Raw genomic sequence first — 15,843 nt, forward strand, 5'->3', positions numbered from 1 at the left:
TTCTCTCTTGTGATGTCCTTCTTGGTCTTCAGCACAAACCTGCCCCTAGGCCCTCTCTCCCTTAATTTTTGTTTTCTTATCTTACACCGGGGGCCTATTACCGGGAGAACCGGCCGCACTGGCTTGGCCCAGACCCTGACCTTGGGATCAGACGCCTGTGTCTGCGCCCTTACTAATCCCTTCTTGCAGTGCTTAGTTTGCAAAACAGGGCGGCTCTCCCTCTTTCTGTGTCTTGTTTCCTCCCATTTCACTCTGTCGTGTCCAGAGGCATCCACTCTCCTCTAGTTCAGTAAATTAGTACCACTGCTTTTCAGATACAATCCAGGAATCCCACCTGTCTGGAGCATTTGAAGCCTCTGAGTGTCAACGGTTGGCCTGTTCCCCGGCAACAAAAGCCTCAGAAACATCCTGCTGGCTCTGTGTTTTTAATTAAAAGTCTGTTTCAAGGGCAAAATCGGGTGGAAAGCAGTGCGTGCTCAATTAACTGTATCTAAATGTAAGCCCTTTAACAAGAGACTGAGGGTTCATCTCCCTCTTTCTGTGGGATGCAGCGACCCCCTGTGGCTCGACTTCTAAAAGGACTTTCTTCGACGACGACCGATTGCTCACACTTCATTTACTTAATAGTTTGCTTTAATTAACCCCGTCCTTGGCCGTCACACTAACACCTTGGCGCAGTCCGCATTAACCCGGCTCGGGGCCTTGACCATGAGCGAGCTTGGGGATTGGAAGGATGTGGGCTGGTGGAGGAAAAAGGAGGGGCGGAGCGCTGGGGCGGGGCCTACGGGGTTGGCCTACCGAAGGGCGGGGCCTGAGGGGCAGGGCCTGATGGGCGGGGCCTGGGAAATTCCCGGGTGGAGATGAGTAGGCTGGCGCGGCGGTCAGCTGAGCAGCGCTGGGCGGGGTCGCGAGGCCGCAAATCAACCTAAAGCTCCCCAACCCCCGCCGCTGCCCCGGCGGGTCTCCTGCTTGGCGTCCGCCTCTGGGTCCAGAGCCCTCTCCCAGCGGGCATCATGCCGAGGAAGCAGTGACCCGAGGGAGGCCGGAGCCCGGGCGCCGGTGAGCTAGGGCGGGGGGGCGGGCAGGGTCTCCCTTTCCGCCCTGGAAGCTGTTCCGAAGCCCCCTTCCCTGCGACCCGGAGCCGGTAGGGACATGGGTGGCGAGGGGTGGGGCGTCTCCTCCAGTGGGACGGCGGCGCTCGCTAGGAGGTTTTCCAGGCCCTGGCGATCTTGACCTGGTGCCAAAGGGCAGCAGAGGCGTCCATCCCAAAGCGCCCTTCCCCCTTTTTTACCCGCCAGGCTGGCCGCAGGTGACTTCCTCTGTAGGTCATGAAGGTGGTTTAAGGGTGACATCCTTCCGCAGATTGGGGATGATTATACAGCCGGTTCCTCATTATAAGAGAAGGGGTTAAGGACACACCTTCGAGAGACGTAAAAACTAGCTCCACGAGAAGACCCAGTACACTGAAGAGCCAGTGGCCGCTCTCTAAGGTGATGGGATTACTGAACAGCTGAAAGGAATCTTCATAAACCGTTGTGTCTGGGGGAGCTTGTGTGTGTGTTTGTGTGTGTAGGTATAGATACATACGTAGAGAATATGAGTATTTGCTGAGGCGAGAACCCCAGAGGGGTTGTTTCTGTTGTGTAAGCAGTAGGCAGTAAGCATCTCTAAGAGAAAATGTAACAAAGGTTCCAGCTGGGTTCCTTCCTCCTCCAGGAAAACTGTTGTTGGAAATTATGTGCCACAGAACTGCGTAAGGATGAAGTGGGAAACCGAAACTTTGAACATCAAAAGCCTAGGATCGATCTGGTTAAGCAAGCGTCACTATTAGCAATGGGTTTCCCTGGTGGCTCCGTGGTAAAGAATCCTCCTGCAATGCAGGAGATGCAGGTTTCTGGAGAAGGAAATGGTAACCCACTCCAGTATCCTTGCCTGGGAAATCCTAAACAATTATTAACAGAAGAACCTTTCATGCTTGCTCCTTGACTGAAGGAGAGAAGAGCAAGGGGGCCCTGGCCACCTCCCCCCGCTCCAAGATAGGCCCAGTTTGGAAAGGACTGGCCAGGTGTAGTATTTTTTTTCTTTTTTGGTAACTGACCACAAGTTGCATATTATGCTGTGGACTCTGACTAAACACCAAAAAAAACAAAATCAGACTGTATTTTTGAAAGGAACTGGTCATTGTTTTACCTTCCCATGCGATCCCCCACCTTAGGTAGAGGCACAGGTGTCTTCTCTTCTCCCAGCCTCACTCTTTCTGAATTTTATAAAGACTTGGAGTGTTTGGTATGTTCTTTGGAATTTATGGAATAGTAAAATCAAAGGAAAAGAGGGAAATTAAACTGTGTTTTGAAAATAAGATCTGTTTCACTCAGAAAAAATATTAAGTTTTCTTTTTCATTTTGACATATGTATATATGGGTTGAGTGATGAAATATGTGTTATGAAATGACGCCCAGATACCTTTGTAGTGATGTTTTTAAAATAGTAGTAATTTTCAAAATAAGTTTAGTTCAAGAATCTGGAAATGAGTGCCATTGAAAAACTGTAGGAAAAACTCGTAATACTAGTTATGTTGGATTTGTTGCCTACTGAGCAGAAAGTGTTTTACAAGTGTAAGGCTTTTACCTCATAACTTGATAGTTTCATTTGATTTCAACAAATGTTTACTGAGAGCCTGCTCTCGGTGTGCCAGTCTCTAGGAACAATAAACACCTTGACTTAGGTTTGATGGGAAAGTTGACCGGCATGGGATAATATAGTACTTTGCATAAAAGAACCAAGCTACTGAAATACATAAAGCACTACTGGGTACTCAGAGGAAAGTGTAGGTCTTTTTACATAAGACAGCTATTTGAGCTGGACGTTAAACTGTCCAGTAGACGTTTGCCAGGGTAACAGCAAGTCTAGGCATCTTGAGGAAGGATAGAAAAGCAAAAGAAGGCCAGGAACTGTGAACTCTTTAATGTGCCCCAGGCATGAGTGGTGTTGGTGACAGGAGATGGTACTGGTGGGTAAGTGGGGGCCAGACTCTGAAAAGCCGTGTTTGTTTTGCTCTGGAGCTGGAGCTCTGTCTGTATGGGAAGGGTGAAAGTAGGAGGATACTCTTGTGTTGGGGAAGAAACCATGGAGATACTGGGGCTGCAATGGAAAGAGCTGAGTCAGACAATGGAGGAAGCTATGTAAATTGATTCAGCATCTATTTGTTGAACCCCCATATGTTTCTGGGAATGTTCTAGGTGCTAGAGACAATGCAGTGAACAGAATAGACAAAAGCCCTTTCCTCTATGGAGGACAATATTGCTGTAGGCCAGATAAGACAAGAGGACCTGACCTAAGCTGGTAGAGATTGAGAGGAAGTGGGAGTGACAGGACTGGGTGACCCATTAGATTCGCGGGAAGAGGAAATAGGAGTCATCAAGTGTAGCTCCTGCCCTGGAAGATGAGGCTAAGTCTTTTTCCATTTTCTCTATGTCCAAAAGTCAGACTGCCATTTCTGGCATAAAAGGTAAGGCCTCTTTTGCCCCGTAATAGGATGTGTACTTTGAGTTCTTTTTCCAGGATTGTCATGAATTTTGTTGGTGCAATCTTGGAATGTTACTCAATCCCCTTGAAAAGCCAAGCCAGAATCTGCCAATAGCCAACTATTCTCTACGGTCAGGAAATAGGTTTTCACTGTTTAAAACTAATTTTTGCGTGTGAGAGGTGAACCTGGGAGTACTTAGCAAATTCAGAGAATCAGCCACACCAGGGTAAGGGCATGGGTTTATTCTGTATTATTCTTGCTAGTCCAAAGTCCAGTGGGTGGAAGTCAGTATAAGGCAGATTTTTGTTGGATACAAAATGACTTTCTGGCAGTCACAGCCATCCTGGAATAGAATGGGCAGTTGCCTGCTAAGGTCATGTGCCTATTTTTTCTGTCGTTGAAGTCATTCAAGCCTGGTCTATATGCCCATCTGCCATGGAAACCAGCAGGACATTCTTGCATCAAAGAAGAAGTTGGGCAGGGCCATTTTTAAGACCGACTCAGGAATGCAATTCAAGCTCATGCCTACAAAGCCAAGTCACTGCTATAATTACTTGACCTCTGGAATTAAGAAGGATTATTATAATCAGGAATTCAAATAGCAAATCTGGCAATAAAATCTAGAGATTTTGCTTTTGATTGCCACCTTCCAGGTAGTTCCCATTCTTCCTCATTGGTGAAATCTTAACATATCCATGCTTAATTATTAATTCACCCTTCTGCCTAGAAATGATGCATTTCTGATTCAGATTGGTTGGGTTTTTATGAGAAATTCAGTTACTAAACAGGCAGAACCTTGCAGTAAATGGCTTAGGTCCAGTTTCCATTACCTTTGAGGATGTTTGTGTGTAAGGATTTAAGGATTTAATCCTATCTGCATTTTCTCAATTGAAAATAGTTCAAGGGGATGCTAAACATTTAGAGAATTCAGCTTTCTCTATCTGGCATTATACAAGTAGACATCACACATATACACTGTATTGTGATAGCTTGTAATGATGGCCCCTCAAATATTTAAAATCATAAAATGCACTTTGAGTCACCAAAAATCAATTAAATTGCTTTTAGCAAAAGTTTGGTTACAGTATTTATATGCTTATGTTTGGCATTTATGCTAACTTCTTATTGCTATGATGTTTAAATAACCAAATACTTTTTTTCTAGCAATGCTGCATAACAAAGAATTCACTATAATTGGGACAGGCATTTGTATTAGTGAGAGAGGGCAGCATGACCATGAGGGTACTGGGATATATGTGTAGGACAGTGGGAACTAGACCGTGATCTTGATAGAACCTTAAAAATACTTTTTACAGCTCTTTTGAGCCAAAAGCAACCATAATGATCATTGTTTGCAAGACAAGTCAGTAAACCATCGCAGGAGGTCTTCTCAAGGTCACACATCTGGTTAGTGTCTTCCAGTTTATTTTTGTATTGTCTCCCTTATTATAACTCTGTTTTTTGTTTTGTTTTGTTTTTTTTCCTCATGCTCTATTAAAACCTGGGCAACCAGAAAGTTGGTAAGCAGAACTGGTTTTAATTGTTATGGTTGTATCTCAAGTCTTGGTGGAGATATAACAAAAAGTCAAAGATGAAAAGTATCTAAAGGAACCGTACCTCTTCCCCTCCCCTTCCCTCCTCTCTCCTCCCTTCTCTTCATGCATCCCCTCCCCTCATCTTTCCCTCTGCTTTAGGTACTTTTTTTTAATCTGTTAAATGTTTCCTTTTACTTTTGAAAAGTATAGTCTAATCCTTGAAAATTTTGAGGAAATTTAATATTGACAAGTGAATAAAACATGTTACAAGGATTTTGCCTTTGTCAGGTATTTAGAATTCTCTGCAAAATAGATAGGAGCACCTTTTATTTAGTAAAAACCCATTTTTATGAAATTTCAGCTCCAGCATAGTTCTGTGAAAAAGTGAGTTTTATGGAAAGCCAGAAACTGGCTTTTTCCAAATTATTATCATCCAAATTATTTTATGCAAAATAACCCAAATAATTTTATTGGGGAAAACAAAAGCAGTCTCTTCTGGTCACCTCATGCCAAGAAACAGCACACTTCGGCAGTGTACCTCTTTCTTAATAATCAGGATATGTAAAACACAGCTGCTTTCAAAAGACTTAGCATGCTTTATCCATGTTTAACACTTCATAGAATCGCCATCCTCATTAAAGAATTCCAAGGATGCCTTTCCTGTGCTGGCTGCTCTAGAGAAGTCAGCAGGCCATGAGCGCCAGGGCCCGCTCTCCCCTCAGCAGTGGCACCGTCTCTAATCCTACAGGTATCTTGCACTGTCTCTAATCCTATAGGTGCCTTTAGACCGAGAGCAGATCAGCAGGCTCTCAGTTCTGGGAGGGCTCCAGAGAGCCCAGGAATTGCCTCCTGCCAGAGTGGGGAAGAAGCAGTGCTCTGCCCTCCGAGGGTTTGTTGCATTCACGTACAAGTACTAATAGCTGGTACTTTCCCCAGCTTCTCCCCTCACACATTGAGGAACTTAACAAAAACCATAACCAAAGTGTCCCTGGTAGTCTCTTAGAGAAACAGTCATTTGTACTTGGCCCTCCTGCCAGCAGTGCCAGGTTCCTTTGGCACGTGTGGGAGCTATTTACAGGGATGTGGTTCTTGGGACACAGTGACAATGTAAGTTAGTAGTAAGTAACCTGTTTGTAAGCAATTCATTGCTAAGAAGTAGGAAGAAAAAGGCTTCTGGAAGCCTTAGTTATTTGTTTAAGATTGCTGGTAGTGCAGGATGGATGGATGAAGTAGAATCTGAACTTTGGGTAAGTTGAATGGGGCAGCCTTCCAGCCTCATCTAGAGCACACACCCAGAGGTTATGATACAGTGCTAGATGAGAAAGCACTTCTCTCCCCTCAGCTTCCAGTGACTCTGCAGTGCCTCATGAAAAGACGAATCATCATCTTTGTGAAATGTGGAAATGAAAACATTTGCCCACGGTCTTTGATTTCTGTGCTTGCTGAGGTGTGGTAGGCCATACAGAAATACAGTTGGGATATACCCATCTATCTTATTTATGGGAAGGGCATACACACTCCAGTAGTCTTGCCTGGAGAATCGCATGGACAGAGGAGCCTGGCAGGCTACCGTCCCTGGGGTCGCAGAGAGTCGGACACGACTGAGCAACTAACCCTGCATTTTATTTGTGGCCACAGTGACCCCTTTACGAATTATATGCTTAAAATAGTCTCAGAATATGCAACAACTAAGCAAGATTTTCTTAGTCTTTTTAGCGTGATTTGCAAAAGTAAACTATGAAAGCCTAGATATTCAGTAGTACCTTCATTGTATGACAGGGCTGGGTTTTAGAATCATCCTTAATGCTCGATTGTGCCTTTCATTAAGTGACCTTGGATGAGCTCCGTGAATTCAGCTCTGTCACCCAGAAAATACCCATCTAGTTGAGTTTTAGTGAGGATTAGACCTTGACACTCTGGTGTGATGATTGAGCAATAGTAATTATCTGAAATATGTTAGTTCTCCCCTTCCTCTTAGCCAAAAATATGAGAAATAAAATATGGAGATTCTGTAACAGTTGATTATTGAGATATAATTCACATACCATACAGTTCACCCAAAATACGGAGATTTGAGCTTAAAACATTTTTCTGGGAAAAAATCAACTTCATAATACTTTGCCCACATCTACAAATACATACACAGAAACCCTCTTGAACGCTTTATATTAGGATTTCTTACCATCTTGATATTATTCCCATCTCTTCCTCCTTCATCATCCACCTCCTCACTGTACCCCTTTATATATTCTTATGCACAGACATGTACATACAGACTGAAGCAAGGATGTTTCTTTCTTGTTTGAACGGAAGAATCAAGGTTGCTCAAAATGTAATGGGAAAGAAAGTCAGCCTCTTCTAGAATACTTCTTAGGACTTGCACATGGGTTTGTGGACTCCTGGGGACCCAATGCAGAGGGAGATGGTTATATTTTCAGTTTGTGATTTTTCTATAGGAACTGCTACCATGTCCCACCAACCACTTAGCTGCCTGACTGAGAAGGGGGACAGCCCCAGTGAAACCACAGGAAATGGACCCCCCCATCTGGCTCACCCAAACCTGGACACGTTCACCCCACATGAGCTGCTGCAGCAGATGAGAGAGCTTCTAATCGAGAACCATCAGCTGAAAGGTATGCAAAACCTAACCTCATGTTTCTCCATTCACCCTCGGCCTTTGGGAACACAGTCCTTTGGTAATAGCTTGTAGGTGAATCCCTTTCTCTGCACCTGGTTCCCTGGGGAGAGATAGAGCACAGGACTAGCTCTTCAGTTCAGTTCAGTTCAGTTCAGTTGCTCAGTCGTGTATGACTCTTTGCAACCCCATGAATCACAGCACGCCAGGCCTCCCTGTCCATCACCAACTCCCAGAGTTCACTCAGACTCACGTCCATCGAGTCAGTGATGCCATCGAGCCATCTCATCCTCTGTCATCCCCTTCTCCTCCTGCCCCCAATCCCTCCCAGCATCAGAGTCTCTTCCAATGAGTCAACTCTTCACATGAGGTGGCCAAAGTACTGGAGTTTCAGCTTTAGCATCATTCCTTCCAAAGAAATCCCAGGGCTGATCTCCTTCAGAATGGACTGGTTGGATCTCCTTGCAGTCCAAGGGACTCTCAAGAATCTTCTCCAACACCACAGTTCAAGACCATCAGTTCTTCGGCGCTCAGCCTTCTTCACAGTCCAACTCTCACATCCATACATGACCACAGGAAAAACCATAACCTTGACTAGATGGACCTTTGTTGGCAAAGTAATGTCTCTGCTTTTGAATATGCTATCTAGGTTGGTCATAACTTTCCTTCCAAGGAGTAAGTGTCTTTTAATTTCATGGCTGCAGTCGCCATCTGCAGTGATTTTGGAGCCCAAACAAATAAAGTCTGACACTGTTTCCCTATCTATTTCCCATGAAGTGATGGGACTGGATGCCATGATCTTCGTTTTCTGAATGTTGAGCTTTAAGCCAACTTTTTCACTCTTCACTTTCACTTTCATCAAGAGGCTCTTTAGTTCCTCTTCACTTTCTGCATAAGGGTGGCGTCATCTGCATATCTGAGGTTATTGATATTTCTTTGGGCAGTCTTGATTCCAGCTTGTGTTTCTTCCAGTCCAGCGTTTCTCAGGACCAGCTCTTAGTAAGACTAAAACTGCTTCCCAGGTGGCTCAGTGGTAAAGAATCCGCCTGCCAATGCAGGAGACGTGGGTTTGATCCCCAGGTCAGAATGATCCCCTGGAGAAGGGAATGGCAACCCACTCCAGTATTCTTGCCTGGAGAATCCCATGGATAGAGAAGCCTGGCAGGCTATAGTCCTTTGAGTTGCAAAAGAGTTGGACATGACTTAGTGACTAAACAACAGCAAGGCTAAAGCTATTCCTATTGTTTACTTTTGGATACAGGTAAGAATAAAATTATGTATTTCTGGGAAATGGCAGAATGACATTTAGCCCTAAATTTAAAAGGAAAAATAAAAAGGCTGCTATTATTACAGAGTTAGTCCTAAATATTACCTTAAGAGAAAGGATTCTAATATCTCCAGCCATGGCTTTTGGCAGAACCAGTGTTGGAATCCAGGAGTATGGACCTCAGTCTAGCTAGTTATTAATAGACATTTTGTTAAAATAAATCAATAAAATCAATTTTATATTCTTGAGACTCTTGAGGGCAGTCAGTGACATTAGACCTCCTAGTCCTGTTTGAAAGCAGAAACTACTCATTTTGCTATGTAGTCTTTCCAGCTGACCCTGGAGCCCAGGCCAACCCTGATATTTTGAGGTTCAGAGCTATGTGGTGAGGTGATCTATGGGGAGGTTCACTTCATGACCCCAAGTTCCGTCCCCTGGTGTTTTAACACTCTCCCTCTGAACCCCATGCAGAAGCCATGAAGCTAAATAATCAAGCTATGAAAGGGCGATTTGAGGAGCTTTCAGCTTGGACAGAGAAGCAGAAGGAAGAACGCCTTTATTTTGAGACTCAGAGCAAAGAAGCCAAAGAGCGCTTAATGGCACTGAGCCTTGAAAATGAAAAACTGAAGCAAGAACTCGGAACACTAACAGGGAAAACTGAAAGGGCGTTCGAGGTGAGTGGATTGATCAGTTGTAATTTTATTATGTTCATATTTGCAGTGGGATCTTACCTGTCTAGACTTCGAGATCAAAACTCACAGTTCCGGCTAGATGCTTGCATTATCTTGAAAGAAGAGTGATGAGAAGATTGGTTGCAATTTTAAGGGTCGTGTGTAATCTCTGGTGAAGAAAAGAAATGGGTCAAACTTTGACCTTATTGATTACAGTCAAAAGAGTGTTATGGTTATAAATCAATATTTTGTATTCATTATACATAGTACAGAAAGACCTCTGCCTGGAACCATTCAAATGTTGGTCTTTAGTCCTTGATATAGAATTACATTTTTAAAATCTGTCTCTCAGAATTTTCACTTATTGACCTTGTCCTTTCTCTCCATCTACAATAGATTCCTTACTTTGTGTTTTACATTTACTTTTGAAAAATGGTTTGACAAATATTATTGTGTGATATGAGGCTGTAAGGTTGCCATGTTTCCACTAACTCAAAGAACCTGAGAAATGTGCTTTGATACCCTTGAGAACGGGTATCAGAGATGTGAATGAAAAGTCCTGTAGGTTTTCCAGAAAGGTCCCAATATTGGAAGAAGTTGAGATCGGAAGCTGGAGCTCTGGACAGCTTCTTTCAGTGTAGAAGATCCGTTGAAGCAAACTATAGGCAGGACTCAGAAATGAGTCCTTGGGACAAAGAGACACTGAGGATTCTTCAAAACCCTAGGTCATCAGTTTTTTTCTCCGCAAGCTGTGCCTCCCAGGCCCCCACTTGCCCCTCCCACCTCTCTTTTAATTTTTGTTTCATGGACCACTTGAGGTGTTTATTTGTAATTTAGCCTCTCATCTTCCTGATTTACTGAGGCTCTCAAGACCTCTCACTCACTCACTCACGCTGACCTGTCTTTGCTGCTGCTTCTGCAGACACCCCTCCCCCACCCCCTCAAGCCATTAGGGTTGCCCCTGTGTTCTGTGAGGCACAGGGAAGGGAGCAGGGAGTTTCCACTGAGATCTGCCCTTCAATCCTCAGGGTGAGGCTGAGGTATGACTGATTCTGTCTTGATTTCACTCAATTACAGACCTGGTGGCTCAGAGGGTAAAGCATCTGCCTGCAATACAGGAGACCAGGGTTCCATCCCTGGGTCGGGAAGATGCCCTGGAGAAGGCAATGGCAACCCACTCCAGTACTCTTGCCTGGAAAATCCCATGGACGGCGGAGCCTGGTAGGCTGCAGTCCATGGGGTCGCTAAGAGTCGGACACGACTGAGCGACTTCACTTTCACTTTTCACTTTCATGCATTGGAGGAGGAAATGGCAACCCACTCCAGTGTTCTTGCCTGGAGAATCCCAGGGACGGGGGAGCCTGGTAGGCTGCCGTCTATGGGGTCGCACAGAGTTGGACATGACTGAAGTGACTTAGCAGTAGCCGGTACTCTTGCCTGGAAAATCCCATGGACAGAGAAACCTGGTAGGCTATATAGTCCATGCTGTCGCAAGGAGTCGGAAATGACTGATCAACTTCACTTTTCACAGACATCATGGTGACCCTGAAAGAATCCTTTTTTTTTTTTTTTTTTTTCATTTATTTTTAATTGAAGGATAATTGCTTTACAATATTGTATTAGTTTCTGGCATACATCAGTATGAATCAGCCATAGGTTTGTGCTGTGGTAAGTCACCAACTCGATGGCCATGAGTTTGAGCAAGCTCCAGGAGTTGGTGATGAACAGGGAAGCCTGATGTGCTGCAGTCCATGGGGTCGAAAAGAGTCGGACACGACTGAGCGACTGAATTGAACTGAAGTCACTTCAGTCCTGTCCGACTCTTTGCGACGCTATGGACTGTAGCTCGCCAGGCTCCTCTGTCCATGGAATTCTGTAGGCAAGAGTACTGGAGTGGGTTGCTATTTCCTTCTCCAGAGGATCTTCCCCAGGGATTGAACCCACATCTTTTACATCTCCTGCATTGACAGCCAGGTTCTTTATCACTAGTGCCACCTGGGAAGCCACCATAGGTATACATACGTCTAAAGAATCCTTTTTGACTTTTAACTACAGATTGCCAGGCAAAGGTCATTAGACTTGTTTTGTATTATAAAATGATATATCAGCCTGGGCACATTTCCAAGACAATAGAAGCACAGAAAAGGGGAAATTGTTGTTTCCCGAAGGCTAATCAATGCTAAATGCTCAAAAAGTGATGAAAGACAGAAATAATTTAGTTGGGCTTGAGATCCCAGAGAACATTAACCCTGGAAGTTTTGTCCAGGAAGATGATGGACAGAGCCTTAACAGTGAAATGAAGAGAAATTTTAAGTGTCACCTCACAAGGTGTTTTGCAGATCCATAATTTCCCAAGGATAATTAAGTGCTAGTCGTTCAGCAGTATCCGACTCTTTGCAACCCCATGCACTGTAAGCTCATCTATCTGGCCAGGCTCCATGGAATTCTCCACCCAAGAATACTGGAGTGGGTTGCCATTCCCTTCTCCAGGGGATCTTCCTGATCCCTGATTGATTCATGGGAATCAAATACGGGTCTCCTGCATTGCAGGCAGATTCTTTACTGTCTGAGCCACCAGGGAAGCCCAAGGATAAAGAAGAGATTCACACAATTGGAAAAAAGAAAATTAACCTGACTTCTGAGACTCAAGAGTCATGGCCGTATATCCCTGGTCCTCAGACACTTGTTTAAAACTCTATTTCCTTCCTTTGTGGAAAGATGGTTTTTAGAAGTCCATTCCACTCAGTGTCCTCAGGAAGGTCAAGAGGGTGGATGTGAAGGTTTCTTACAGGGCATGGTCTTTCCCTTCCTTGCTTGCTTCCTGGTTCCAGCTAGGCAGTACCTTTCCTTTTTTTTTTCATTTTTATGCCTTTAAATGTATATTTCTGTGGTCTGAATCATTAGCAGGAGAGATTGCACAAGCTTTGAACTTTTCCTTGCAGACCTAACTCTTCAGTTTTATGAGTTGCTTTTTCCTAAAGCCTGTGAGAGTTTCCTAGAAGGGGATGGTCCAGATGAAGGCAGAGCATGATTCCACTGGTGTGAGGGGCACTTCCATGTGCCAATTACTACCTAGCCCTCACTCTCTTAACACTTGACAGACTAGCTGGTTTATGGTTTATACACATGCCTTTCTGATAATTTTTTGGTTCTACTATGAGCCTTTGGGCCTGTTTACCATTCCTTATGAAATCTGTCAGAGGGTGTTTGTGTGTGTGGGGGAGGGGGGGTGAATTTTCAATGTTGCAGTCCTCTGGTAATCTCAAGTATACGTATTTCTGGTGGTGCCATGTCCGTAAGAACCGTGAGGGAAGAAATCAGGAGGCCAAGAAGGTCACAGCTGGATGAGACCACAGAGACCACATGGTACCAAGTCTTTCTGATCCAAGAAAACTGAGGCCAAGACATTTAGGGAATCTGCTCAAGGCAACACATGCTCTGATTAGCAGAGTGCAGACTAGAGTCTGTTCTCCCTTCTCCCAAGTAAAAACAACACATGTCAGCAGGCTCTTTCTTTTATGACTTTGTCATATGTGGTAATTGCAACAGGATGAACACAACAGGTACTCGACATTAGTTTATCAAGGGAAGCCCATTAATGTTTATAGAGGCCAAAATTAATTTTCCACGCTTGGTACCAGCCTCTGAATTTTCAGTTTTCTTCTTTCTCAACAGATTTACCTTTAGCAACCTTAAAGCACCAGCATAGAATATTGTAACAACCAACCTACATGCCTGGGAGGACTCTGGACCTTTCATTGTGTTTTGCCATCACCGTACTGTCACGCCCTTCATGCTTTGGCTTCTAAGGAGAAATGACAAGTATGAGGAGAGAGGGGGTGGAAGGAGAAAAAGGAAAAAAGCAAGAGGTTGAGTTGTGGCAGTTCTTTATCCTTATTTTCTGGGATTTGGGGCTGCAGTTTACTAGTCAACCATTGCCAGAGTCTGGTTGGTTATTTTCATGATAATCAGATTATTTCTTTCAGCGTGTTGAGGAAACGTTCCTTGTTTGAGTTTATTTTAACTTCCTATTATTTGCACACAACAAAGTAAATTTTTCCATTTTAAATGGTATGTCAAAATAAATTGCCGAGGAAAAACTAGAACTCCCTACTGTAAAGCACAGCTGTCTTACCAGTAGGTGTAGAGCCACGCGAGTCTGATGGCTGAGTCCTCGGCTTGATTCATTCATTCACTTTGCTCCGCATTGTTTCCAGGACATCACTGGGGACCCCAAGGTCCCCAAGGCAGAAGTGGAACAAGAAGTGGAACAGCTGAAGACCCAGGTGGCACGCCTCCAAGCTGAAAAGGCAGATCTGCTGGGCATCGTGTCTGAATTGCAACTCAAGCTGAACTCAAGCGGCTCCTCCGAAGATTCCTTTGTTGAAATCAGGATGGCTGTAAGTGTATTGGTTTTGGTTTTGTCTTAAGCAAGTTACAAAACCTCAGCTGGACAACTGCTAGAAATATCACCGCTTCCTTTCAACACGGGAAAGCCAAACAGTGGGGAAATTTCAGCGTAGTCAGCATAAATATAAAACATCATGCTTGTGGCTATCACAGCTGAAATGGAAAATACTGATTACCCTTTATGACTGAAGAGATAGTCCTTTTTTCCCCCCAGTACATTCTGAATAATTTAGCTGACCTAAAATTAAAAAAAAAAAAAAAAAGGTATAAACTTGTTCAGCCCAGGTTCCAAAGCTGTGTTCAGCATTTCACTTAGGTAAGCAGAATCATGATCAGATGCAGTAAAATCAAAAGGCTCGCCACTTACTAATCTTAGAACCCTCTTTTCAGACAAAGTCTTATGAGGAACGTGGGTATATTAAAAATAAGAAGTGGAGAAAAGCAAGAGCAGAGGTGCTCTGGTTGTAGCCCCAGGGAATACCCGGCTTCTCCCTCCCCTCCAACAGCAGCTGCCAGGGAAGCGCCGAGAACAGATTCTGAAGCCAGCGTTGTCTGACTGGCTTTTATGTCCAGCCCCAAATGAAGCAAGCTGGGCGTGGCAGCACAGGCTGGCCTGTTCTGATGGGAAGCATGTATCAGCGGGTAGCTGGTGTGTGGGCAGTCCTGCTAGAAGGGAAACCTCCTTCTTTGCTACTAGAAAAAAAAATGGAATACAGATTGAGGGAGACAAGCACAGGAAAGTCCAGTCCTTCACTGTACAGTTGGTCCAGCTTTGTCAGAGCACACGTCTGATACAGGAAGAGAGCTTAACTGTGTCTCTAGAAGAGAAAACCCTACATGTAGACAAATGGCGGTGAGGCGGGGTGAAGTGTACCTTACAAAAAGCTCAACTACTGGATATGTCTGAAATACCAGAGCATGACTCTCTTTACTTTCTCATTTATTTGCTGCACTAAAGATGAACAGAAGTGAAAAATGGCTGTTAATAACCCTGCCACCCATGCCTCTCAGAAATTTTAGATGAATAGGGGCTGAAGTCAAGAGAAAATACTAATCAGGAAGTACCCTGTGTCGGAGCACTCATTCTGCACACAAGCAAAGATTATGAAAACGTTGATCAAAGAGCTTTCACCTTCTGCAAATAACTGATAAAATTCAGGAAGTCCAAGGAGCGTATCAGAAGTTTCCAAATGAGGCTTCTTTCTTTGGGGTGCATGCTTACCATAATGTTCTCCCTCACTGATGAGTGACAGTTACTTCTAGTGTAAACATGTTTTTCTTGCCTTGCTCCTATGAACAGAAAAACACTGCCCAAGACTTAGGAACAGTGTGCGCATACAGAATTATCTAAAACCACCCCTGTATTTTTCCACTAGCTCACTGGACTAGAAATGTCTTGCAAATCGTTGAAGTGGTCTTAGCCCCCACTGCTCCCTAAGTGGCCCCAAAAGCAGATGAACTTCAAATGGGAGCCAGCCTTTTGCTCTGTGAGCCTTGCCCACAGAAGACAGCCTTCTCTCCAAAGTGGCTTCAGCAAGCTAGCATTTTGCATTTTATTTTTTTTATTTTTTAAGATTTATTCGTTTATTTCTGGCTGCTCTGGGTCTTTGTGGTTGTGCACGGGTTTTCTCTAGTTGCAGTGAGTGGGAGCTATTCTCATTGCCGTGGCTTCTCTTGTTGAGGATCATAAGCTGTAGGTGCACAAGCTCAGGGCTTGTGGTACTTGTGCCCAGTTGCTCTGCAACATGTGGAATTTTTCCGGACCAGGGATTGAACCCATGTCCTGCACTGGCAGGTAG

General features: G+C 44.3%; 1 protein-coding gene across 4 annotated transcripts in view; it reads left to right on the forward strand.

The window, feature by feature from the left end:
* Positions 1–894: 894 nt before the first annotated feature.
* Positions 895–15,843, forward strand: part of OPTN (optineurin) — a 41,962-nt gene continuing 27,013 nt past the window's right edge. The window contains exons 1-5 of one of the 4 annotated variants that reach the window (XM_055543838.1): positions 895–1,059; positions 4,843–4,933; positions 7,518–7,694; positions 9,435–9,637; positions 13,852–14,034. In XM_055543838.1, the coding sequence (XP_055399813.1) occupies positions 7,529–7,694; positions 9,435–9,637; positions 13,852–14,034 (552 nt within the window). In that variant the 5' untranslated portion in view covers positions 895–1,059; positions 4,843–4,933; positions 7,518–7,528. Of the gene's footprint in view, positions 1,060–1,467; positions 1,491–4,842; positions 4,934–7,517; positions 7,695–9,434; positions 9,638–13,851; positions 14,035–15,843 lie in introns of those variants that run through there. The other 3 variants (XM_055543840.1, XM_055543837.1, XM_055543839.1) reach the window with 3 other exon arrangements.

The sequence above is a fragment of the Bubalus kerabau genome, chromosome 13 (assembly GCF_029407905.1).
Source record: "Bubalus kerabau isolate K-KA32 ecotype Philippines breed swamp buffalo chromosome 13, PCC_UOA_SB_1v2, whole genome shotgun sequence".
In the NCBI taxonomy this organism is placed as follows: domain Eukaryota; kingdom Metazoa; phylum Chordata; class Mammalia; order Artiodactyla; family Bovidae; genus Bubalus; species Bubalus kerabau.